This window comes from Ictalurus furcatus, chromosome 8, assembly GCF_023375685.1.
Source record: "Ictalurus furcatus strain D&B chromosome 8, Billie_1.0, whole genome shotgun sequence".
Classification (NCBI taxonomy): Eukaryota; Metazoa; Chordata; class Actinopteri; order Siluriformes; family Ictaluridae; genus Ictalurus; species Ictalurus furcatus.
In genome coordinates, this window is record NC_071262.1 from 21,852,698 (window position 1) to 21,880,217 (window position 27,520).

Below are 27,520 nucleotides of genomic sequence, written 5' to 3' on the forward strand. Positions count from 1 at the left end.
AACGTGTTTTTTTTAACCACCCAGAGAGCAGAATTTACAAGTTGTGAGACTGATGACGTCAACTGAGATTCACCAAAATGGTGGATCAAAATCAAGCTCAGTCTGTGCTCTGAAAGTAACCTGTAAAATATCAGATTTAAACATGAGCATATGATTCATCAATGTCAGATTAATGATGTACCCTTTACTGATATTAGTAACAACTGTCAGTAAAAACTGACATTAACAATTTACAACCCAAAAGATTGTACAAATATTTTTTACCTTACATCTTCAATGCACAGCAACTTTGTGCACATCAATGTTGTGCATCGCCTTTCTGTGTTATCCTCTAATTTGGTTCTCAAAAATTTTTTTCTTCACAACCCACCATTCTTATTGAGTTCTTGTTTAACTGCTCACTGTCACTGAACAGTCTATAAATAATATCAGCTTGAATCTAACGTGTTCTGGTGAAAACTTCAGAAATAAAAATATCCATGGCCCTAACAAATAATCACAGTATTATTGCACACATTCAAAGTCTATATTATATGAGTTCTAGTCCCACAAGTCCTCTCCACCTTTAATTTACCTCCTGAATCCACGATATTAAATCAAATGGTGAACTCCAATTAATTGGTTCCAAATCTCTTGGCACTGTATATACAGTCAGGTACTTAAATAGTCACAGTGTATTGGAGTTGAAATGAAATAATGAATATGAGCTAAAAGTGCAGACCTTCAGCTTTAATTTAAGGCAAATTGGTCATCCAAATTGAGTGAATGGTGTAGGAAAGTAATGACACAACTGGCTGCTCAGCTGTTCCATGGCCAGGTGTGTCTTATTCCATTATTACTTCAATTACAAGTAAGCAGATAAAAGGTTTAAAATTGATTTAAAATGTGGTATATGCACTTGGAATCAGTTATGTTAACTCTGAATATGAAGTCCAAAGAGCTGTCAATGTCAGTGAAGCAAGCCATCATTAGGCTAATAATCAAAATAGCCATCAGACCCATCAGAGAGATAGCAGAAACATTAGGTCTGGCAAAAAAAAAACAAAAACCAAACTATTTGGTATATTCATAAAAAAAAATAAAGAAGGCTCTGTGGTCCAACTGCAGTCGATGATAGAATAATTATTTCCCTGGTGTCCTCTCAGCAGGTTTTTCTTTGCCACTGATACATTTGGCTTGCTTATTAGGAATCAAAATCCACATCCAGATTTTTATAAAGTGCTAATAATGTATGCATACAAAACTGAATTGAATTATAAATAATAATAAATCACAGTCATTTTTGATATAGCAACATGAAAATGTTTTAAATAAGAATTTAACTGTACAGTATAAACCTGTTTCTCTGTCTTATATATCTATGACAATAAACATTTGTGCTTGAATTAATGAGAAAGAAATGTTTAAAAGTTTAAAAATCAGAATAAAGTATAAGAAAACCACACAGATTAATAATCTAATGTAATAACTATTTATTGAAATACAGATGACAAATTTATATGACATAAATGAGAAATGTATTGACAAAAATGGTGTGTTCAGACACTGAGTTGTTGTAATATGCCATTCTTGATTATTAATAACATCTACATTTCAGGCAGTGTATGTTACTGGTTGGATGCATTAATCTATGTACCATCCAAAGAGTGAGAAATACACTTTTTTTTTTTTATTTCCTCGTACATCACAAATGACTACAAAATTAAATAATCACATGAATTCAGACATATTTAAAGATACATTATGTAATTAATTACTATATAATATTTACAAGTAGGTTTAAAATGACAGTGAAGATGTTTATTTGTCTTAAAAATATTCTAGAAAATATAACAAATTGGAAAAAATCAAATCAAATATCTGCACATACTGCTGTCTACACTGCAAAAAATATATCTTAGCAAGTCAAAATATCTTGAATAATATTTCTCATTGTGAGATTAATATAGTGTAACAAATACAAGATCATTAAGCCTATTTCCTCAAACATATTCTACAAAATAATATACCTAATTGGAAATAATAAAATATATAATATAATCTAATATAATGTTTGCAGTATATTACTAAAAAAACAAGTTTGACTCCATATATCCTTAATGTTCTCACAAGCAAAAAAAACCAAAAACAACTGAATTAATTAATTAATGCACCAAAATGTATCTAAACTTCTGTAGGTGCAATGAAAGAAGGCAACTGTTTAGGATATTTCACTTTAAAACATTTCCACCATCTGTTTCTTGTTATAAAACCCTTCTACATATTTCTCTCCTATTAACGATGGTCTTTCAAATTAATATATCAGCAACACCCAATCCTGCTTTTCCTCAACATCTGGATGTTATAAAGTAGGAAAGTCTGCTTAAGGTTCACACCTCAGTTAGCGTTCATCATTCCTCCTCAATGAGTGAATTAGATGTGAAAAAGTTTTCCAAGTGTGCTCTGTCTCAGGCCTTTTGTCCAGCTGTGAATGTCCTTAAAGGTGCAGTTTGTCTTTCTTAAAAAGTGTTTGAGCCTTGTAAGAATGATCAAATTATATACATACTTTAGAAAAAAACTGTGATTTACATTATTGCCCAGTACAATTTTTATCGGGCAAGTGTAATCTTCACTGTAGTGCATGCAATGTAGTAATGTATTACGAGTAGGTGAACTAGTTAGGTGCATTAATACAGATGATAATAATGGAAACAAACGAATATGAGCAGCACTGTGGTGCGTCACACTAACGTGAAGTTAAAATGTAGCTATAAGCCAAATGATAAACAAAAAGCAAACGTCAATAAGGAGTAGATTTTTTTCTTTCACTGGTTGTTGAACGTACATGTCTATGGGGCAACTACAAATAAAAACAAATGGCCTGGATAGGAAATCTGTTTGTCCCAGGTGCTCAGTCTATCCCTGATATCATCCAATGACCATTGAGAATTCGGACAACGCTACAAAATGGCTGCAGCCCTATTAGTGCATCACTATGGTATGTGTGTAATTTTTGGCCGCACTGTTCCTTTAAGGATGATGTGAAAGTACACAGGGTTGACAGTTGACAGTGACAGTGATTGGGGTTCATTAAGGCACATGGCTGGATATTTCGCAGACAGACAGAGTTTAACCTGAAGACTGGACTATGCAAATAAATATATCTAGCAAAAAAAAGTATGTCAAAGCCACGTACTGTATATGGACTGGAATTATGTTTCTTCCTCTGAAGGTAAGAGCCAATTTGTATTAAATATTAAATATAATTATAAATTGTCTCTCTCTCACCATACACCAATTATTGGCAGTTCTATTAACTCCAAACAATTTATTCATGGACAATCCAGATTTATAAATGTGACATTTGATTTCTATTACCTTATAAATGACCTTTCAAGGAAAACACAGACCAAATATTCAAAAATATTACAGATATAAAGCAGCAGCATCACATGGACCATGCTTTAGGAGACGGTTCTAAAAAATTCTAACAAAATGTTAGAGGATTTGCCACTACTAATATCTTAATATACAGGATGTGAATGTTTTTGTAAAAGCTAAGACACAATTTTTTAGCCGCTACAAAGGATTACTTTTTGTCCTATTCGGGTCCAGTAGGTATGCAAATTTTTGCACTCATCTGTATATAATATCATATCATATCATATCATATCAAATCATATCATATAATATGAACACAAAAATTACACTTTGAAAAATATGTGATTTGGTATTGACAAGCCTGAAAATTCTGAAATAAAACCAGCTCCAACCTTGGCCTTATTTATCTAGTTAAATTAATTGGTATCTTGAGCCCTTTGTTCAAACAAAGCAATATGAGCACAGTACAAATCATATTTCGTGTGAAGATGCCCTTCATACCTGACACCAAAATGATTTCATGGGTTAAAAGATTTAATCCAAGCAGCTGAATACTGTATAGACCAGCAAAGTGTTTTTTTTGTTTGTTTGTTTTTTTGAGAAAGCAGAATTTTTTAAATATCTTTATACAGTATAATAATTATTCCATCCAGACTCACGCTCTACAGGAAAATGAAGATGGAAAACAACCCAGTTGACCCTTCATGCCCTTGTTACCTCATCACCTAGTACGCTTCTGGATTACTCGTCCATCTTGTCCTTCCCCATTACCGTCCTCTCGTTTAGCACTGGTCCTTCAAGCACTGAGCGCCTCTGGTCTTCGAGGTCGGAGGGGCTGATGGGAGGTCCTTGTATTGTGCTGTCCGAGATCTGAGAGAGAATGTCGGCCTCTTGCTCCGAGTGTTGCCTCTCGATCGGTGAGCCAGGTGTCACCGAGGAACAGATGGATGGCTGGACAGTAGAAAGAAGAAACCGTGGATTAACAGTCAGCATATCTGAGTCATGTAAAACAGGTTAAATTGGCACTAAATAAATCATTCATTCATTTATTTTCATAAATGCTTGTCAGGGTTGGGTGGATTACTGAATATAGCACCCTTAGCTTTAATGAGAAATGGGCTGTGTGTGTGTGTCTATGTGTGTGTACCTGTAATGAAACACAGGACTTGTTATTCTTTTTTCCCTTCAGCTTGGCCAGTGTGCCTCGAAGGCCCGATTTCTCAGTCATTTCCAGTGTGGCCTTTAACAGTTTAGGGGTTTCTTTCCGCGCAGGAATCACCCGCACTGGCTCCTTCTCCTCTGTCTTTTTCTCCGGCTTCTTATCTGCCAGCATCTTCCTTCATACAGTAAGACACAGAAACCACGCATCAGCAACAGCAGCACCACCAAAACAACGCACTACTGAGGTAACCTGTTACGCCTCTGTAAATGAGAGCACAATTTTAAGGAGCTCAGAGGTGTCATCATGTGAGACACTCACTTTGCTTTCTTGCGTAGCAGTTTCTGGGACTCGGGATAGTGCACAAGGATTTCGTTGAGGCCCTTCTTGTCCAAGATGAAGAGATTAGCAAAGCCGTGTGCTATGACGTTGGCAGTTCGCCGGTTTCCGCCTCCCACCGCTAACAAGCTTCATGCCAAAAAGACACAAACAAACACAGGTCAGCTTCGGTCTACAATGACATGGATGAAAGATAACTAGCTAAATGTTTTTACCTGATTTCGCCGAACACAGATCCTGCTTTCAGCGTCACAAATATAGTTTTTCCGTCTGGACCGCCAACCACCTGAACCGCTCCTGACTTTATGATGTACATCTCTCGACCTACTTCATCCTACATCAGGATGATAAAATACATGATAAGTACAATGTCTGGTATCTTCGACTATTGTCCCAATCTTAGAAAATATTAGAAATGCAACAACATGGTGTTTCCTTCGCCAACTTTATTATTTTCTGATGTTGGGATTCCAGGCCTTGGCATTTCCCTGTACTTTAGTCTATGGATATTTAATTCCTTTCTGCACTGATCAGTTTAATCCATTTAAAACAGCAAAGGCAATAGTTAAGTGTAAATATAGGCAGAGTCTAAACCATTGTTCATGAGTGCTGATCACATTCTAAAGCCACAATTACACTGGAGTTACATAAAATCTCCCCAGCAAAACAGTCTAATCACTTGAATGGAAGAGGATGCAGTACGAGAGGGAAAATGGGTTAGCTTCCGCTAGCAGTTAATTCCTGTCCACCTGCTCTGATTTACGATTTCATCTAGACCCTGAGAATCCAGAAATCTTCTCAGCGAGGGCCAATAGAGAAAAGGAATCTTGTGTCACATCTTTCTGGAAGATGCATTAAGGAACAACCGCTTATTATGACTGTTTCAGGACACCATATTTTATACAATAACAGTATGTAGTATACACAGTACATGTTTTTAGCAGTTGGTTAGCAGGAACTAACAACTAACTTAAAAGACCTGCTAATAATATACTAGATAAAAAGTTAGGAACAAGCTAGCAGCATTTAGCAGTGTGTAAAGCCAATATAACATCTTTTCTCACTCACAAATTTCAAACTAGCTAGTTGGCTAATGTTAGTTGTTCACTAAACCAGTACTATGTCTCCTGAAACATGTCACACCAGGAACAGCCCTCATCACCTGATTTAATTCTACCTCAAAGAAGAATGACATTAACATAGTTCTTTGTGTAAACATTTGTCCAAAATATAAGGAAATGTTACACACTCTGTATTGGGAGGCATATAGGAAGGCATCAGAAACACCAAGGAGAAGGAGCACTTTATGGAGAAATAAGTTATTGGTAAATATTTTTGTCTTAAGATTTTATTTCTAGCAAGAAATGGCTCAGTATATTCATGATAATTTCCCAAATAATACTTTATTCCATTTAACCTATCAAACTTAGCTTTTGTTAGCATATGTTAATATCTCGGCAACATTGTAACACACACTACGTTTGAAACTCTTCTCAAACTCATCTCAAATGCTCATCTCTTTCTTTTTTCCTTCTAAGACACTGACTTATGAGGCAGCACAACCAGCAATGTGTTAAGACAGATTCCTTCAGTTTGATTCTGAGCTGTAATTACATTTTTGACTGAATTCACAATATAAGAAATTAACTGGTGCCAGCCAATCAGAAACGAGGTGATTATCTGAGATTCCATCGTCTCTACGGAGGTCGGAGTACTTCTTGTTTCAGTCAAAAGTCAATTTTGAAAACACCAATATGAACTTGCGTGTATTAAAAAAAGAATCTCTGCATTAAACAATAAGCATACTGAACCTTTTTACAGACGTAGTCTCCGGGAAGGTACACGACTGATCTGAGCCGTTTCAGCATATCATAGATCATCTGCCTGTCACAGCCCTGACAAAGATAATAGTAACACAATAAAAATTCAGGAGATACTATACATAAGCATACAAAGAGCCCAAAATATTGTACTGTAAAAATAGTTCTCACAGGAACCTGTTTAAAGATTTAAAGATCTAAAGATGCAGTTTATTATTTTGAAAGGTTATCAGCTCAGAACTGACATAATCTCCCCCTCTGTTAAAACTATGTACATTTCATAGATGGAGTTTTAAGAAAAAGGAGTGGAACTGAGCACTTGTTTTTTTGCTTGGGCCCAGAGCTCATTTCAGGGCCAGAAAATTCCACTTTAAAAAGTATTAAATGTAAAATCTAGCCAGATCTATTGCACGGCAATTGAGTTGTGAGTGACAGATTTCTAAGGAATCCTTAAAATGTTATGAATAATATTTTAGAAACTCTTTTAAACGTTACAAACTGCACCTTTCAGGCTACACACTGCTGTGGAAAAAAAAATATATGTGCTTCGTGGAGTTACAATAAATGAGGACTAGATAAAGAAATCTCAAAGCAGGTTGTTCATACCTCAAACAGTGGAACTTTGCTGACAATGGAGTAACTCACATCCACTGCTATATCAAGCCTCATCTTGTCTGGCAACTGCACAAGCAACTCCTCTTCATCTACACACAGAATTATAGAAATGTTAGCTAAAGTATTGGCACCATACAGGCCATGTATCGTGCTCAAATAAAATGTGTGTCAGGAACAACTCTAATACAGTATGATGTCAATAGAAATGACAAATTTGCTCATTAGCCATTCCACATTTTCATTTCATTCCAGCTCCCAACACACTTAACTCATATATTCATTGTTTTTCAGCTCTTGATTACCTTTGGTTGGTTCATGCAGCTTTGGTTGGTTCATGCAGGACATCAAGAATGAAAACACCTGGACTGACAAAATGCGCTGTGAGAAGTGAGAATCTTACCCAGCATGCCTTGAGCCTGCCATGTGTAGTTGTACCAGGTCTTCACCCGGTTCTGCACATCTTTGGGGATGCGGTTAGAGCCCATGTACTTCGCTGTACTGTCCATGCATGAGCGGTAGTGTGTCTGATCAGCTGTCGCAGCGCCCACCACGTCTCTCATCTAACACAGCAAAAATCGAGCCGTTGTATCAGGCTGATATACTGGAGGGAACAATACTAATGCAATTGCCATGGTATATGTAAGGAATAAAACAGTTGGGAGTGGGGTGGGGGATGGGGGTTGCTGTTAAAGGAAAATCATCAATGACAGGGGGGAGTGATGAAGTGGAGATTACCACCCACAAGTTGATTATTTTCCCATAAAACGACGTCCCGAAGTGTTTTATTCCTCTTGTACCGCAGCAATTGAACAATCATTTTGCTATTAACAAAGGACTCATTGTATTTTTATACATTTATAATTACATTTCATTTAGTTCCTGTTATCACTTATGTTATAGCAGCTACAGTGGGGTTTGAAAGTTTGTGAACCCTTTTGAATTTTCTGTATATATGCATAAATATAACCTAAAACACAGATATGTAATACTTGATCATTTTCCCTAATAAATAAATGACCAAGTATAATATGTTTGTCTCATTTGTTCAACTGGGTTCTCTTTGTCTACTTTTAGGACTTGTGTGAAAATCTGATGATGTTTTAGGTCGTATTTATGTAGAAATATAGAAAATTGTAACACAAACTTTCAAGCACCACTGTATAAACATATGTTCCCCGACAGACATTTTATTCTCTTTTTCATAATACTTAAAAAAAGCATCTTGGTACTGAGAAACCATAAAGCATATACTTTTCTGTCCTGAAGACTTTCTTGTATAACTTAAAGTTACAGTTTTACCTCTGACTGTTACAAAGCGTTGACACTGGAGACTCCTTCTACAGTATAAATGTCAAATAAACGTCTCCTTAAAGAAAACCTCACCATATCAACAAGTAAACATTTTGCATTGTTAAATAACAATGCATTTTTAAAAATATTTTTATTGTTAGTCTTAGATATGTGGAGGATCTGCCGTACAAGTAAATCTCCCTGTAAACGAGCTGTTACTATAGAAACGACAATATTAGACCAGGTGCATTAATATAAACATTATAGAAAATTAATCAACACCTGCTGACCAATCAGAGTTGAGAATTCAACAGTGGTGTGGCATATATGATAGTGATAGCCAGTGTACCTGTCCAATCATGATGGAGAAAGCGAATACGCCGATAAAGTAGTTGATGAGCTGGAAAATATACTCTTCGAGTGCAGTCGGTTCTGGCAGTCCACCAATAGTGATCAGAGTCTTTACAGCAAAGTAGAAACACCGGATGTATCTGGGGGGAGAAAAATGACATAGAAGACGTTAGGTGGGCAGGTCAATACTTATGTATCAATGTTGTGATAAAAATACAGTTGATAATGAATTAATAACTCAATCAAACAAAAATTAGGTACAATTTATTTAGGAATATTCTATGAAAACATTTGAATTATGTATATATTTTAATCATAATACTTAAAAAAAAATAATACTGCTAAATCTAATTCCGTTTATAATTCATATTAACAATGAGTATCCCCAAATGCAACTTTCCATAATGACATGCTTTATATACCAATGACGTTTATCTGAATTGCATATTTTCTGAGTGCCATTCTTTCCAAAGTGATTTCTCCTAAAAATGGAGGGAAAAATGAAGGGGTTTTTTTTGTTTGTTTGTTGTTTTTTTTTTTTACAGTGACTAACTGGATAATCCCATGTGATTGATTGATTATTTTTGGGAAGTTCACCCCTTTAGGTTAAGTGTATGACTGGATCATGTATTTCTGCTTTTTTTTTTCAATAGCAAAATATGATCTTGCTATAATATATATTAATAAACAATTAATAAATGCTCAATTGGAAGTCTTCATTGTTATATATTATATATTATGAAATTCAACCTGGACAACACCCATTACTATTTATTGTGAGAACTGTTATTAAAATCTTTAAATAATAATTCAAATGTTTTCAAAAAATATTCCAAAGCAATCCTCCATTTTGAATCATCCAAGTGAAATGGCACCATTTGGCAACCAATGGCAACATCCACTTTCCCTGACTTTAGAAATGCATATTTCTAATGTAAATGTAAATGTTTATTCTCTGGACAAAAATCATCGCCTCTATAACAAACAATAATGTCACCAACACTTTTGATAAAATGATATCAATAAAAGAATAATACAAAAAACCTACGCATTGCCCTGTCCGTTGTATACCCAGGTGGTGGCTCCGAGGCCTCGTATGTTCGACATCCAGTAATAGAGACAGGCGTTAACATGAAGGGAGTACAGAAGGTAGCTGGTGGTGCGAATGACTCTAGGAACAGAAAAGAGAAAAGAGAAATAACAGCAGTTATACCACAGTGCTATTGAATTCTTTATTCTGATTTTTCAGGGGTGTTTCAAAGCAACAGCTGCAAATCACAGGTTTATATTAACACACTCCTTTTCATATATTATTATTATTATTAATATTTCTATGAGTAGCTCATTCACAGGGATGTGTATGGAGGAAGCTCACATAATCTAAGATTGATAATAATGTTCTTATTTAACAACTCAAAATGCATAATAGTTGATAAATTTCATGTATGCAGGTGTTGATTTATGGAAACATTTATGGAAAGTGTCGGCCCTTTGTAACAGTCAGAGGTAAAGTTATACATTTAAGTTTCCTACCACAGAAAAGTCTTGAGGAGAAGACTTAAGGTTTATACCTTGAGGTGTCTCGGTAATATGACAAGCTGCATTTTTTTCTGTTTTATTAACTTCAAGAAAAAGTGAGGGAACGACTGTTTACGCTTAGGTGCTATAACATAAGTCATAAAAGTAACTAAATTGTTTTTAATGATGTTGCACAACATAAATGTTACTGTTCATTAATTATCTATTTTATTTTAATCTTGGCAGATTGTTGTGCTAATCTTGGCAAGATTGTAGTGGTATAAAAGGAATAAAACACTTTATTGGTTCTGTTATTTTGAAAATATTCATCTTCGGGGTGGTAACATCCCACCACCCTGTTGTTGATTGTTTTTCTATAACAACATGCCCCCCCCACCCCCCCCCACCCCCCATATGAACTTTAGAAAAGAATCTCCAAATGTCCAGTGCAGGCTTGTGCTCACCTGTAGACATAGGCTTTGGTCAAAATGGCCTCCAGACGGTTGTTAAACTCAAAGAAAGACAAGATCTGAAGCACAGAAAGAGAGACAGGAGTGAATAAGTCTTGAGTTGTATCAGTTTTCAGCACTGAAAAACTATTTAGGTGGACTGTTCTGTTAAACTTAAAGACACGCAGAGTAAAATTTGAGGCCTGCCTTCAGTATCCGTGGGCAGCGGAGGAGAGGTTTGACCCCATCTAGGAGATAGAAGAGCTCCAGGGGAAGAAGGCTGACCACATCCAGCTGAAATATATTCGAAAAACACATAAACGGCAAGAGACAATAGACTTCAACGATGACATCATAGAGTAAGGATGTTGACTGCCGAGGACAGGCAAAGTTTTGCGCGTACCTTAAATCGCAGATCTTTCATGTAATTGGCTCTCATTTCCTTCTTGTCGGTCTAGAAAAAAGACAAATGTAGTGAGTGCCATTTTCAGTTCAGCAGTCTCTAACTGAAATGTTTCAAACTCGAGCCAGTGTGGCTTGAATTTGACTGCTCTAATTCCTACTGGCTGTTCCTACTTTCCCAAACGACACGTACGACAATATCACCGCCGCGGATGAACTGCAGGCGTGGCTGGAAGAGCAGGATGTCCAGGATGTAGATGGTGTCGCACAGGTAGTCGGCTATCAGCCACGGGTAAAGGGAGCCTTTGACATCGTAGAGGAAAGCCCAGCGCACCGGGATCATCCACACGTTCCAGTTCCAGGCCAAAGTGACGAAAAAGAGCCACAGGACGTAACCCAGATCTACAGACCCGAAAGAGACAGGAATGCTCTGTGTATTGTGAAACCACCAACAGTGCATGTTTGCTCATAAAATTGAACATATTCATTTAAAGTGGTTGATAGCAAGGTGAAAGGTGGAAGATGAGACAGTGACTCACTGGTAAACGGGTCGATGCTGGATGGGAAGCGGTATTGGATCAGGCGCCCGATCCTTGACTGAGACTTCACCTTGAAGCACAGCAGCTTGATATACACTTCCTGTTCATCTTCCTCCACAGTGGGAGTGGGCTGACTCTCCTCAACAGGCGCTGGTTCTGTCGGAGGCTCAGGAGGAGGCACTGCAGCTGGGGTGTGTAAAAAAAGGCTGTTTATGAACCTTACTCTTTATCCAGATATGACCCTGTAGCAAACCTTTAGACTCTGTTGAATCTTAGTTATAATCATTCATGCAGCACGTTTCTTGTGCTGCATTGTGTCGTGTTGTTCCATAGCTGCGCCTTAGCTCTTATTTTCAAATAATGTGGATGATGGCTAATTAGGCTCAATCTGGGAGGATGTCTGGAGTAAAGTAGTAAACTTGAGTATTTAATTGTACCATGTTGTGTTAATTAGGATATTACACTGTTACACTGGGTAGATTAGTAACTAACTAGTTCACGTGGGATTTGTTTTATTTTGTTCCCCTACCTTCATCATGGGATTTTTGATGATGGTTTAATTTTAGTTTTCTACAAATTGGTCATTATATTGGGCTAAAATTAAGAAGCTCATTTGTAATTGACACCAGCATCTCCTCAGAATTTTCTTGAACAGTTAGAACCATGGAGTTAATAAATATTTATTTAAAGGGTTAGCTGATAGCTGTAGTTTATTTCAACATCTAAACCATCCGCAGTCGATGACAAAAAAAAATGTGTTAGCTGTTGAGGTAGCACAAGCAATTACACACAAGCAATTTTCTCCCATAATTTAGTCACGCTCAGTTGCCACCTGTGTTTCCGCTGTCACATGACACAGTAAGCATAACCTTGCTGTTGATCATTGAGTGACGCTAGTCAAACAAGATTGAGATTGGCTAGAATCACTCAATGATCTGCAGCAGAACCAATCTGTAGGGACAATTATTCTCTCTTGTATTCGAAAGTGGATGGCGAGACGTAAGATCGTTACACCACTCAGGAGTTTGTGTTTGTAGGTTTCAGCCAGTTGAGCTCACTGTCAGGTGGTGTGTCCTCGTCCAAGTCATCGGGATCGATGAGTTTCTCCTTGGCGCGCTCTGTCCTTGCTTTAAATAGTTTTGCCAGCTCTTGCAGACGCTCATTCACCATCGTGCTGGCCTGGCTGGCGGCTGATGAGGGACGCTCCTTCAGCCTGTAAACATGACGCATACAGCTAAGCATAGAACAAACTGAAACCTACAGGAATATCAGTGCTCAGCTATCTATCTGTCTGTCTGTCTCTCTGTCTCTCTAGCTTTACAGTGTACTTCAGTCATAAGATGTACATAATTTCTGGACTGAACTGAATTTTTTAAATATCCATCCATCCATCTTTAAAAGTTCACTGTATATTTTCTTTATTAGAGTGGGTTCCAAGTAAAACACATTTAAAACCCTAAACATTCTTAACAATCTAAAGAACACTTGAGGAACCTTTTTTTTAAGAACGTATGAAGTAAATGCAAATTCTTTTGGAATAACTGAATTCTTCCAATATCTAACCATCTATGTATCCACCCATCCCTCCATCCCTCCATCCATCCATCCATTTTATCTATTTATTTACACTCCACTAAAGGTTCCCCTGGGAACCACATTTCCTCAGAGGTTTCATATAAAATCAATCAATCAATCAAAATGAATTTTTTAACATCCATCCATGCATCTATCCATCCAACCATCCAAGTATCTTTAAAAGTTCAGTGTAGGTTTCTTTATCAGAGAGGGTTCCAAGTAAAATCCATGTAGGAAGCTAAACACTCTTAGCAATCCAGAGAACACTTGAAGCTTTTTTGTATGAATTTAAGTATCAATTCTTGCAAATTCTTGAGGAATAGCTGAATTCGAACCATCTATTTATCCACTCATTTCTCCATCCATCCACCGACCTATCCATCCATCCATCCATTTTATCTACAGTATGTAGCTACATCCTACCTAACCTAGATTTATCTAGAGCTAGAACCACTGCAGGTTCTTTGTTCCTCTGGGAATGCATTTTTTTAACAAAAATTTTAAGAAGCACTTTAAAATGAATTTTACATAAATTAGCATAATCTTTGTTTGTTTACAGTACCTTATAATTTCAAAGCCTAACCAGGAAAGGTTATCACACTTAACCATCACACTTCTATAACAAAAAAACAACTAAACAATACATTCAGCAAAATCTATTTTAGCAGCTCTACTGTAACACTTTCATAATAAGACCACACATTTTTTCCAGACATTCCTCAGAGATGATCAACCGTGCCTCTGGCAGGACATCTCAAAGCTTAGTGGAGCTGTTTAGATACGTCTTTCTCACAGCTTTGAGGTGTTTTGTAGATATGTATTTAAATATTTAAATGTCTGGTGCTCGGGTGATGTTGTATTATTCTCGCTTACGCCTCATCAGCACTCGTGATGCTGCTTTGGCTCGGCCAGGCCCTGACTTGTGTCTCCAGCTCCTCATCTTCCTCATCTCCTGAAGAGTACAGCTTCTTTCTGTCGCAAACAACAAGATTATATAAACAATTGTTCCCTCACTAGACACTAGCTTTTCCCCAGAAGTGTTTTATTCCTCTTATACCTCAGCAATTTGCCGACACTACCAAGAATGTTTGTTTATTAAAGAACAACATATACTCTTTATGAATTTATAGTTACATTGATTAATGTTTTGCAACATCCACAAAACAGTTATTCTTATCAATAATGATATGTTATGTTAGCACTGATACTGGAGACTCCTTCCATAAATTTTAAATATAAGTTCTCTTGCCAGGATGCTACTTCTTTAACTTGTTTAATAAAAACGGTTTGTTTATTTTTAGGCCTAAGGAGCGTCCACCATAAATCCCTGTGAATGAGCTGTTAGTATAGATAGGATAACGTATTAGATTGAGTGCATTAATGTAAACCCATGATTTGCAGCTGCACTAATGTGAACAGATGTATAAGTGGAATGAGAGTGGATAAAATGCTCATAACGCACAAGACACACTGAGACACTTTTTATGACTTTATGAGTTTGGGACGATGAGATGAAGCCAGACAATAAATCACATTAAGCTTCTTACATTTTCGTCCAAATAGTTTGTGGCTTTCTGTCCCTTGTACCAGCATAGTTTCCATCACAGGTATGTGTGTGTGTGTGTGTGTGTGTGTGTGTGTGTGTGTGTGTGTGTGTGTGTGTGTGTATGGGTAGTGTTTGAGTAGGCAGGGGTGAGAACAATCCAGACAAAATAAAAACAAAAACATGTAATTAGACAAAATAAGTAGGGGGGGAAAGGTCATAGCATAAGTATTTGTGTATTTCACGGATTTTTCTAGACACCTGACAGCATTTTAAAGTATTTTAGTTCTTATTCATAAATGTTTAAAAAAAAAAAAAAAACAAGCTAACCTAAATAAAAGCTAACCTATATGAGAAGATATAGGATCATATTCCAAAATGTTGTCATAAATGTAATTATCACCTCTAATGTGAGCTAGAAGGCTAATTTAAGTCAACATTTGCTCAAAATTGTTAAGGCTTATTCACAAATGTTAATAATATACAATACTAATGCTAGCTAACTATCTAACATGAGCTAATCTAGCAGAATTTAGTTTTTAGGTTTAAATGTTTATAATCTTTACTGCTAATATGAGCTGATAGGCTAATAGGATATCTGGAATACTAATGCTAATTAAATACTAATGCTATTCAACTATCTAACTTGAGTTAATCTAGCAGGATTCTGAGAAGATTTATTAAGGTCATTTTTGTAATTTATTTATTTATTTATTTACTTATTTATTTACTGCTAATGGTACCTAGATGGCTTAAGTTAACTTTAAATGATTTCTCAGAAGATTTATTAAGGCTAATTTTACGTATATAATTTTAACTTTTAAAACTTACTAGATGGCTAACATAATCCATCCTCAAAGTATCTTTCCAAAAACCTGTCTGAATGTTTTCCTTTGTTTTTGCTGAAAGAAATGTCGCAGTGTACATTAGCTGTAATTAACCAGCTAGCATTAGCCAAACTGAGATTTTCAGGTTTTCTGAGATTTTCATAGTCAATATTTTTTTGCTAAGAGACTTTCAAAGCTGATTTTTAAAAATGAAATTCATAAACATTTCCAATTTTCCCTTCTAATGCTAGCTAGATGGCTAACATAAAGTAACCGGACAGAATATTTCTGAAAAGCATGTCTGAATGCAATAGGCCATTTTCACAAGTGTCCAGATGTGTTCCAATTTTAAACATTACCATTCACAAACATTTTATGAGTCTTTTAGTCCATTTCAGATGGAAATGCAATATATTTCACAAGATAAAGAATATAAAATACGTGTATATATTTGAAATAAGCCTATTTTTAAGAAGACATTCATTTTGCCCTATATTTAAGAAAATATTACATATAATATAAGTAATGTATTAGGTTATGATTTTGAGTATTACCATGTGTTTCACATATATTGGCAAATATTTCACTGTGAAGGAAAGGTCTTCAAAATCACAAAAATTCATATTACAGTATTTTCTTAACTCTAGGACAAAGCATATGTTTTCTACACTGGTTCCACACACTGCATTCAGACTCTTCTTACTGACTAGGTTTATAACAGCAGGTCCAAACCTGGTTCTGCTCAATTTGGGTGGTCTGGGCACGGTGAGGGTTTTGAGGTTGGGGTCTTGTGGGGTGATGATCTGGGGCATGTGGTGGGAAGTTCTTCCATGCTGCTCACTGTCTGAGTCCATATCTTCCACATTTACGGCTGGGTGAATGCTCAATCTAGAGCTAGCTGCAAGAGGAACAGCAGTAACAGTAACATATTGTAATGAAAATCAATCCTGGGTTGTTCAGTCATGGTTTGTTTGTGATGGTTTTACTGCTATGATCACTGTCATCACATCATCACTCCAGTATTCATATCATTAATATCATTATAAAACTATTAAAGAACTCTAAGGATTACGCTAAAGAATAGTTTTTTACACAGTGTATAGCTAGAGCACCCAAAAAGTCATACAGAGCCCTGCTGCACTTAGGAATTTGAAAAAGAATCACCAAAAGGATCATAAATATATCACCTGAAGGTCTAGCGGAGGTGAGTTCATCTTCGCCATTAAAGGTGGGGTTGGAGAGGCCTGAGAGCTGGCGTGATGGGCTGATGGGGGGCAGGCGGGGATAGGATGGCACATTGGGTAAGTCCAGAATGGAGCTGGGCAAGGAAGGGGACGGGGTACGGGAGATGTGAAGGGGGGACTGGCGGACCAGATGGTCCAGCTCCAGGTCCCGACTCTGCTGCTGCTGCTGAGGATTAGGCATTGTTTTGAGGTCTGATGCTGCTCAGACGTTTCTGAACATTGGTGTAGCACTGCCGAGGAATGCTGGACAAGTGTTGAGGAAGACTGGATAGACGATGCGGAATATTGGATAAGCGTTGAGGGAGGCTGGAGAAGTATTGTGAAAAATCAGGCAGCTTCTGTGGACGTTTGGGAAGTCTGTGGGGAAACCTGCAGGAAAATTGTTCAGGGAAAGTGGGAAGTTTCCGGGGGAAGGAAGGGAAGCGCTCGGGAAGTTTGGGTACGTGCTGGGAAATCTGCTGGGGAATTTGTGTGATTCGTTGAGGTAGCTGGTTGAGTCTGGTAGGCAGTGGGGGGATCTGTGGGGTTATCTTGGATAGTCGAGAGGGCAGCTTGGGTATGGGGGGCACTTGGGGCAGGGTGATATTGTTCTTTTTCAGCAGCTGGTTGAAGCAGTTCAGGCACACTGGAACACAGGGAATGCGCATGAGGCAGGCCTTCAACGCATCACATCTGAAGGGAACTGAAAGCAGAATGGCACAGTCATTATGGGTATCAGAAAAATTCATTCATTCATTATTTCATTAAGGAAGCAGGGTCAGGGTAAGGGTGGATCCAGAGGCAGGACTACACCCTGAGGTGGACACCAATCCCTTGCAAGGCACCAGAAACACACTCATGGCCTCTCTTTACCTTTACTTTGAAACTTGTGGAATGAATTTTATAAAAATAAAAATAAAAAAAACCACCATGCTGAGGATTAATGGATTGTTGAATTGATTGATTGATAATTGATATTATGTTGTTTTGGTTGTTTATTGTTGTTTTGGCCCCATTTTCTCCTCTTGTAGGTTTCCTCCAGGTTCTCCAGTTTCCTCCCATCTCCCAAAAACTTGTCAGTAGGTTGACTGGGCAGTCCATACAGGATATCGCAGGTTTTTTATTTAATTGTTACAGGCAAAAATGTTTGATTTTGCTGCAGCTTTTATCAAAATTTGCGATGCAATTTGCGTTTTGAGTTTTTTGTGCTTGTTTTTGAAAAAACTACTTGAATTGGCGTAACTGCAGTCTTGCGAGTCTTTCGTATCAATGTTTGTAGGTAAATGCAACCTTTTAGCTTTACTCGTGTCGACACACGTGAATCGAAGTGGGTAATTTTCAAAAATTGCAAGCTCCTGTGAATATTGTGGAGATTCCTTGATTTTGCGTTCATTTCTGCGACTGCAAAATCCTGGAGGGACTGACAGGGTACTCTATATTGCCCTAAGGTGTGAGTGTGTATGGATGTGTGCATGTGATGGATTGTTGTATTCCCACCTCACGCCTCGTCTTGTGTTCCTAGGATACACTCCGGATAGACCACCACCCTGACTAGGATTAAGCAGCTACTCAAGATGAATGAATGAAAGAATAGTTCTGTAACATGTGACAGTTTTTAACTTAGTTTTTTTTATATAACATAAAAAATCCCCTTACCACAAGTTCCCTCCTCAGCTAATGTGCCTTCATCCTAAAAGCAGAAAAAGTAATGTGTGAGGAAGAACACACGAGACATATGAATAACAAAGATCTGTAACGAGCAACTTCAAAGCAATACACTTAAGAAATGATAGAAGAACTCGTAAAGAACGTCCAGGATCAGCTTGCTGAAGTGAACACAACAGAACACACAGATTAAGAGGTAAACATTGGAGAACCTGATCTTACAGATTTGACAGTATTTTTATTATATGCACACAGATGTTTCCTCTTATCTCCTGATGAACAGCAGCTGTTTCGACAAGGACTGCTGATCCTAGGTCAGCGCCCCTTCCTTGGAGATCTTGGATACACATGTGTGTGTGGAGAACGTTTCGTTTGATGATAACCAGGTAATACTGTTATATGTATGTATATATATATATATATATATATATATATATATATATATATATATATATATATATTTTTTTTTTTTTTTCAGACAGAAAGAGTTCAATCATAGCCAGTATAAGGAAACCAGGTTTTCAGAAACATGCAATAAAATGTTTTTGAAGGACATATAAGGAGACAGGCAGAATTTTTACCACCCTTAGAAAAGTCCCCTGATCTAAACCATATTAAAATTGTGGAGTGAGCTGAAGAGGAGAGTTCACAAAGGGAGGACCCTGGATTTGAAAGATGTGGAAAGATTCTGCATTGTGGTGTGGACCAGCGTTTCCCAAGCTTTTTTCAGTCAGGACACCCTTTGAAAATTTTCTAAAATTTGTGGCACCCTACACGAACACTAATGCTAGACAGCGTTAAGCCTAGTTTATACTCGACGCGTCCGCAGTAACGTGAGGGAGCGCACGGCAAAGATGACGTCATCGCGGAGTGGGCGGTCTAGCGTGTTGGGTGCGCAAGGCCTCATTCCACGTGGCGGTTTGCGCTGAATTTTTTATAACTTGCCGCGCGGCGCCGGAACCGGAAATGAATAACTTCGAGGTGATTCTTGCCGAAAGGTACGATTGTACAGACATCTCTAGGATCCATCCATGCGGGACCATAAGAGATATCCAGATGGCACAAAATTCATGGAAAGGTTTTTGAAAATAGTGATTTCAATTTGCTTTGTACATATTGCTGAAAGAATAAAGCCAAAGCTGAAAGTTTTTTTCCATGTTTTCATTCATCACTATCTTCACAAATAAACACAGTCCCTATACTACACCGTCAGACAGTGATTAAACCTCATTCTTTTGTCTTTATACACAGAGACGTTTACACTGATGAGTGAACATACAGAGTGATCATTCTGTAATAACTTTCTTTTGTCTCTATACATAAAGAGACATTTACACTGAAGGGTGAACATAATAATCACCTGATCTTGTAAATGTGAGAAATGACATTTGCAGGAAGCTCCGACTTTTTGCTTATGTCTACAGTAATTGCTAACATTTACAAAAAGAACCTATATGTCTATTGAATGAAAGTAAAGGTCCATGTTTAATAAAAATCTTAATGAAATTAATAAAAAAAAATCGAGGTTGTTCAATTTAGTTTGATACATGTTCTCATATTTATAGATATATTTTGTTGTAATGTGACAAGTGATAATCTCAAGGTTTACTGAGTTTTATATGATTCCTATATGATTCTTTGCTCTTTTTTTCTCCATACTGTGGGTTTTAGTGAGGTTTACTGAAAACAAACATCGTCAACAACAAACACAACAATTCCTCCTCAGCATTCAACAACTCCAATCGAGACGCCTTGCTTGTAAGCGTTGTTATGGTTGTTCCGACGAACTACTTCTCTTAGCTACTTCCTGTTGGTTTATAGGACGGTTACTCAAAGTCGCCCCCTTTCATTTCAAAGAATATTACAACTGCGAGCGCGTCAAGTATAAACGCCTCGTCCGTTTGGGGAGGTGCGCGCGCAGTCAGTGGAGGCTCGCGCGGCGGAGCCAGGAGGAAGTATAAACAAGGCTTTAGCTTCATGAGGATGAAGTTGATGGTCCAGAATAAATAAATAAACAAATAAATATGTATATATATAATATCTTGTCCATAAAAAAATATACACAATGCTGATCAGTTAAGAAACTATCCAGATTGATTGCACGGCAATATTTAAAAAAAAACCCAACAGATTTTCAGATTTCCTTAGGTATTTTCAAAATTGCATGATTATTATGTCTAGAAACACTTTAATATGTTACAAATTGCAGCTTTAATTTCTTAAACTGTAATGCAATGATGGTTTCTACTCTATTCCTTTTCACATATGATGGAATATTAGCAGACTTTGTAGGTTAGTGTATTTAATAACCAAAAAGAACCTTTTTAGAAGATTAGCATCGCTGTCCTCTTGGTCCGCATCACAGGTTAGTCAGGTGTCACTTCTCATCTCCAGCTACAAGCACATATCCTCACCTGGGTGACGTTCTGCTTCACGCTGGCTCCGTCACACGACTTCGGCTGCTGAGTGATCGGATCTGGCTCTGATTCAGCCTCTGAGGAGCTATCAGACTCCTCTTCCTCTGGTTCCTCTGGCTCTTCAGCTGGTTCAGGAGAAACACATTGACCTGCTGTTAAAATCTTCGTCTCAGGAGAAGGAAGCGTTGGTTCTTCTACACGGGGAACATCTGCATCCTCTTCTTCTTCCTCTGTCTCTTCTGGATCTTCTACTGGCTCTTCAACCTCCTGGATGAACGTCTCAACTGGTTCCTGACACCTGTTGCGCGCGCGCACACACACACACACACACACTTTATTGTTTCACACAATGTGGCTATCATATCATTCACATAATCATGTGATCATGTGGTCATGATTATGTGAATATTCCATATTAGCACATTATAACAATGCAAAAATAAAATGTCATGTTAGAAAGAATCGAAGCTGTAAAATAATTTAACAAGCAATTTTTTAAAACAGATTATTCCCTCTGAAAGAAACAAATTCCCCTAAATATGAACTCACTCTAAGATGCACGGTTAAATCCGGTGGTATCTCTTTAAAGCCAGACCTGTTAAAAGCGCCTAAGGCCACTGCATCTTAATTATCTTAAATATCCGCTTAATTATTGATAAATATTTGTTTGTTTGTGCTCTGAATGTTTGCGGAAGCTCGATGCATCTCCGCCATCCTGCGCGTGAACAAACAGCTTGATGCTCGACAGGTAACCAGGCAACCGTCGTTACTATGGGATGCGGTTGCTAGGGTGGCTACTTGTTTAATCAGCCACGGAGATGTTAAAAAATAGCAAATACTTTTATGCATTTTATAAATTAAAAGTCGCTGAAATGAAAATTAAAATGACTTCACACAAAAATATTGAATGTGGTGTATTTGTATGTTGCATTTTCAATTGCAATTGCAGATGACAAATCAAATTTAGCTTTTAATTTAATTTGGACATGTAGGGTACAATGTAGACTATAAAATATACATGTATATACCGTGGGTCCTGAATTTATGTAATGCAGGAAGCACTTTATTTGGGATTGAACAACTAATTGGCAAGAACGAGTAGCTCCACCATGTTGCCAGGAGAGGGCGCTGAAGAGTCACATTATAGACTAACTACAGGCAGCCAAAACGCTTTTGGTTGCTTTCCAAATTCATAAAAAAAATCTGCTAAACAGGGTGTATAAATACTACACCACCTGTTATACTACAATGAGCAACAGGGGATTAATAATTTATATGTATGAGGTAGCTTTTATTTCCCAACAGGGTTAAATGGAGACGAGATGGCGCTGTAAACAGGGTTGCCAGGTTTTCGATTTTACCTCAAAGTTAGGATTTTTTTCACAAAAAAACAGTGAATCCCTAGTTTTACCCTAGTTAAAATGTTAATTTTAAATATAAATCGTTTACCTACCGTTTACCTATAGTCACTGACCCTAAAACCATCAACAGCAACAAAAAATTATTTAAATTAAGGTGAGTGTGTGACATCATTTCCATTAGTACATCCTATGGAGTTAGGGTCTGGCATCTCCACTCTCTGGCATCTATAATTGATTTAACTTCCAATTCAATTCAATTGAATTCAATTAAGATGACATTTTCTTAATGTACCTATAGGATACCTATAGAAACTGGCACTAAAATCAACACAAACACATACCGTAAAAATAAACAAACAAATAACTAAGTAAATAATGGGGATTAATTAGGGAAGGCTGAGGAGTTGGGGTGTGGCATCTGCTCTTTACTATAAAATCAAATCAAACAAAAACATGTTGCTAATGGTAATAGGCCTAATGGCTTCCGTTTTTCATTCAATGTCTAATGATTTTAATGGAAACCATTATGAACATGGTGTTTTATTTAGTTTTTTATTTTTCTTTAATTTATCTTCATGTATTTTGTTCTAGTCCCCTGGTGATCTAGCAGCTAGGATCCTATGATCTCAGTGTCGTGGCCTGGGTTCAATTCCTGGACAGGGAACCAACCAGCCACTGGGGGCTGCACAGGCCAGTGCACTGTCGGTTTCGGGCCCAAGCCCAGATTAAATGGGAGGGTTGCGTCAGGAAGGGCATCCGATGTAAAACCTGTGCCAAATCAAACATGCGGATTGTTGATCCCCTGTGGCGACTCCCTAATAGGGTGAGTCCAAAACAACATACTATTTATCCTGCTCAGGATTGTGGTGGATCTCAGGAACACTGGGCATGAGAGAGAGAAATACACCATTGATTGCAAACCTGACCATCACAGGGCATCGCAAACACACACATTCACACACTTTTTCACAAGAATGGGTTAAATAGAGTAACCAATATCTGGGACGTAAGAGGAAACTCAAGAACCCGGAAGAAAAAACCCATGAGTACATGGGGAGAACGTGTAAAACTTTACAGAGACATGAACCTGAGCTCAGGATCGAATCAGTGATCCTGGAGCTGTTTTATTTTCTTTCTTTCTTTTTTTTTTTAGCAAGGATGCCACACTGAAACTCCTCATGAGCCAGTTTCCCCTCACACACACAGCTTCTGATACCGAGTTTATGTAGGACAATATGTATGCTAACTCTACTAATAAAAGCTCATTTTAGGACCTTGGTGAAATAGCTGTTGAGGGAAATTGCTAGATCAACATACTGTAGACCTACAATGGACTCATGAAAATGTGCCCTTACTCTGTGATTGTACTGTGTAAGATTTCTGCTTCTTTCTCCTCGTCCTGCAGCTCCTGTAACCTGCAACATCAACGCCAATTAGAAGGTCAGGTGTAGAAAGATTATTGTAAATCTCAGCATGTAACACTGTACACACATGCTAGTTTTCCTCTCAGTGTATGCCTGCGATATGAGACCTTTCCTGAACTCATATACACTTTGTAGAAAGTCTGAAGTTACTGTGTATGCATTTTTTTAAATCTATTGTCTGCAAAGGAATAGGAATATCTAACAGTTTTGAGCTTGTGTGGACATTTGGCCTGTCTCAACGAGTAAAACTGCTTTTTTATATATAAGAACTGCTAGATTTAGGTGTAGCACAGCATTAACTAGCTTCATTAGAATAATTATGTTAATGGAAGGTCCTTATAAGGATACTAAGACAAATGTTTGTGTGTGTGTGATTACTCTGGCTCAGCCTCTTCCTCCACCTCCAGGATGGGTGTGTGTACGGTCACTCGGGTTCCAGCCAGCTCTCTGACGGTGACCTCCGCCGCGTGTCTTGCCACCTCCTCAGCCATCCTCGCCATCTCCAAGCGCTCCTGACACATCCTACACACACACACACACACACACACACACACACACACACACACACACACACACACACACACACACACACACTAATCTTATTTCAGTTATCTGAGAAGTTTGCTAATCCATCATTCATCCATCCATCCATTTTCTTGGCCACTTATCCGACACTGGGTCACGTGGAGCCTGGAGCCTATCCCAGGGGACTCGGGGCACAAGGCGGGGGACACCCTGGATGAGATGCCAACCCATCGCAGGGCACAATTGCACACATTTATTCACCCAATACAAACAATTTAGAGATGCCAAGCAGCCTACAACACATGTCTTTGGACTGGAGGAAGAAAACTGGAGTACCCGGAGGAAACCCCTGAAGCACTGGGAGGTGTGAGGCAAACGCACTAACCACTAAGCCATCATGCCCCCGCTAATCCATCAGTCCTTCTGAATTCTTTTACCATTTTATGTTCCAAATTTTTCACATAAAATTCATAGAATTTGTGACTGTATGTTATAAACTCTTCAGGTCCAGTCCATGCATTTGTTAATATAGGAGAATGCTAAGGTCCTAGCATGTTGAAGGAAACAATTAGCAATAAAGGATCATTTTTTATTTCTAATGTTGATAAAGGATGTAAGCAAAACTGACTTAATGTGGACTAACTGCTCGAGTTACCTAATGTTACCCAGGTCAATTAAAAGAACATTCTCAGTTTTAACCTTAACATAGCTAGATTAATTTTGCTAACTAAGCTGGTGTTTGCTAATGTTGTGTATTCTGCTACCATTAACACTAACAAGATCTGAAAGTGCATTATCGTTTATAAAGATACCTTGTAAATGCAACTTTTTAAAAAAATCCTTTCTTGACCTTAAGCTATGTTGCTTTATCTGTCTCGCTAACATTACACAGCCATTCTGCTTAGCTTAGCTTAGCTAGCTGATAATCCAGTGGCGTTTGGTTTCACAGCTGCTAGAGCAATATTCAATCTGATGTCACTAGGTAACTTGCAAAAATAATTGCCCTAAGTATTCATAAATATCTTAAAAACAATATAGAAAATATTCCTTACTTTGTCAAGTGCAATGTGTGTCATAACTAACATAACACAACATTATGACAGGAAAAATATCTCCTGGCATTGAGTGGTTGCCATGAAGTGCTTATGTACTGTAGATTGTAGCGTTATGAAGCGAACTCAGCACTACTGAAATCTTTTATAACCGCAAAATTTCCAGAACACAAAGTGAGACACCAACCATTCCTCCATAGTAGCCATGGCTTTGTCCTCTGCCTCTCTCTTGATGCTCTCGATGAAGGGTGTCCATTGTCCGGTTTGTGTCTCAGCATCTTCCTGCTTCAGGCATGATGTTGATGCTGAGGAACTCATGGCTTCTGGATCCAATTGCACCACTGGCTCTGCTTGTTTTGGTTTAGATGGATGTTCAGATCTGTTCTCCTGGTCCTGGTCCTGGTCATCTTCTGAGTTGACCTCCTCGAGCACCAGGTCTGTGGAAGTTGGCCTGGAGTGGACAGCTGGAAATATGGACAACATGGAGATGGTATGCTAAAAATAATACCTTGTATGAATTGACTGACCTGTTTAACCTGATTAAGCTTGTTAATGCTGGAATGTTTTTTTTTTTAATACGGAATTGATATGATCTACAGTATTAACCTCATCTATCAAAAATAAACATTTGAAATAAACATCTCCTTACAGAAAACGTCACCATATCAGCAATTACATATTAATCGCCTGTCATGTGAAAACACTGTGAATGTTATTACTATAGAAACGATCACATATGAGAACAACACCTTCTGACCAATCAGAATCCAGAAGTGAACAGCACTGTGGTATAATTACAATAATGCTAACATACATAACTAATTTATTCATGTAAAACACATGATCACATGACCAAACATGGGTTTCGTTGGCCAACCTGAGATCAGGGCTAATAAACACACAGCTCCACTATTTAGGAAAGGAGCTGCCAGATCAACACTTTACTTTTAAATTCGTCTTTAGTCTTTAGAGATTTTAGTATATATGTGTGCATTTCTTGCTTTAAGTTTGATACTGTTAGTACTTTTTAAGTCTTCACTGTTTGGTTTCAGTGTTTGTGCTTACATTGTGAACATTAGCCTTGTTTAGCTCTGTGTTTATTATTTAGTTTCCTGTTTAACGTTAGACTTTCATGCTTTTAGATTCTTTCTCTTCATGTATTTTTGCTGTGCGTTGTTACTAATACACCTCATGCACTTTTGTCCAGTCTGTAACATGGACTGAATCATTAGGGTTGGATTTTTTGCACAAATAAATGTGAAATTCAGTAGAACTTTTCATGACTCATGGCTCAATGCAGACTTTTTGTAATTATTTCCAGGGCCACAAGTTGAAAACACTTGTTGACGCAGGTTGATAGCTTGTGGTAGATGTGAAAAAAAAACCCAACAACAGTCATTTATTGCCATATGGACACAGAAATACTGAAATAAATTAAAGCACAATTAAAATTAAATAAGCATTTAATCATGCTTTATCTGTCAGAAACGCCAACATTTTAATTGGGAAATATTAATAGTGTATGAGATGTGAAATGTTAGATTTTTTTTTAAGTTTATGAAGACTGTGTTATAGACAAAAACCTGTCTAACATGTCACTGGCAGACACAGAGAGTGTGTCCCCCCAACCCCCGTTCCCCAACCTACCAATAAAGACCCCTCCCCGCCCCCACGCCCCCGCCCCCAATGCCCCCATGGTCGAAAATATTAATTGAAAGTACATAGAGTGCCACTATGGTAGATAAAATGCTATAAACTGTGCTTTAGGGTGCTTTTACAGTAGGGAAAAAAAATTGATGAAATGCCCCAATGGCTGCCATTCAAATGGAAAAACCGTGTGTGTGTGTGTGAGAAAGAGAGAGAGCTCTGGGACAGCATCAGCCTCTTTCTCAGTTTTCTTCTCTTTAATAGGCCATCAAGAGCCTTTCCACTGAAACAGGAGAAAATGAACTGTTTGGCGTGACGCTGGGCCAAAGGACCCGCCCCCACACACGCCTGACTCCCCCTTCACAACAGTGAGGCCTTTCCCTCTTACTGTCCGCTTTCTTCTTGTTGTTTACCCTGAT

At 37.8% G+C, this 27,520-nt stretch overlaps 1 protein-coding gene across 1 annotated transcript; it reads right to left on the reverse strand.

The window, feature by feature from the left end:
• Positions 1-4,101: 4,101 nt before the first annotated feature.
• Positions 4,102-25,992, reverse strand: LOC128611309 (cyclic nucleotide-gated cation channel beta-1-like). The gene is made up of 24 exons (XM_053630696.1): positions 25,642-25,992; positions 24,256-24,399; positions 23,809-23,868; positions 21,090-21,390; positions 18,667-18,700; positions 17,378-17,713; positions 16,975-17,229; positions 16,491-16,685; positions 14,291-14,426; positions 12,901-13,055; positions 11,843-12,028; positions 11,497-11,705; positions 11,305-11,355; positions 11,109-11,195; positions 10,917-10,981; positions 9,983-10,105; positions 8,933-9,074; positions 7,694-7,853; positions 7,285-7,382; positions 6,670-6,753; positions 5,074-5,192; positions 4,841-4,987; positions 4,508-4,697; positions 4,102-4,311 (listed from the first exon to the last, which is right to left on the reverse strand). The coding sequence occupies exons 1-24, from the start codon at positions 25,935-25,937 to the stop codon at positions 4,102-4,104; spliced, it is 3,783 nt and encodes a 1,260-aa protein (XP_053486671.1). The 5' UTR covers positions 25,938-25,992.
• Between the last annotated feature and the right edge of the window lie 1,528 nt (positions 25,993-27,520).

Bases quoted from the DNA above. Each gene is read 5' to 3' on its own strand.
- LOC128611309 (XM_053630696.1), bottom strand. From the start codon at position 25,937: ATGTTGTCCATATTTCCAGCTGTCCACTCCAGGCCAACTTCCACAGAC. The intron at 11,706-11,842 runs GTGAGTCACTGT...TCGGGTCTGTAG, and splicing joins CAGCATCGACCCGTTTACCA to ATCTGGGTTACGTCCTGTGG. The intron at 5,193-6,669 runs GTTCAGTATGCT...ATCCTGATGTAG, and splicing joins GAGACTACGTCTGTAAAAAG to GATGAAGTAGGTCGAGAGAT.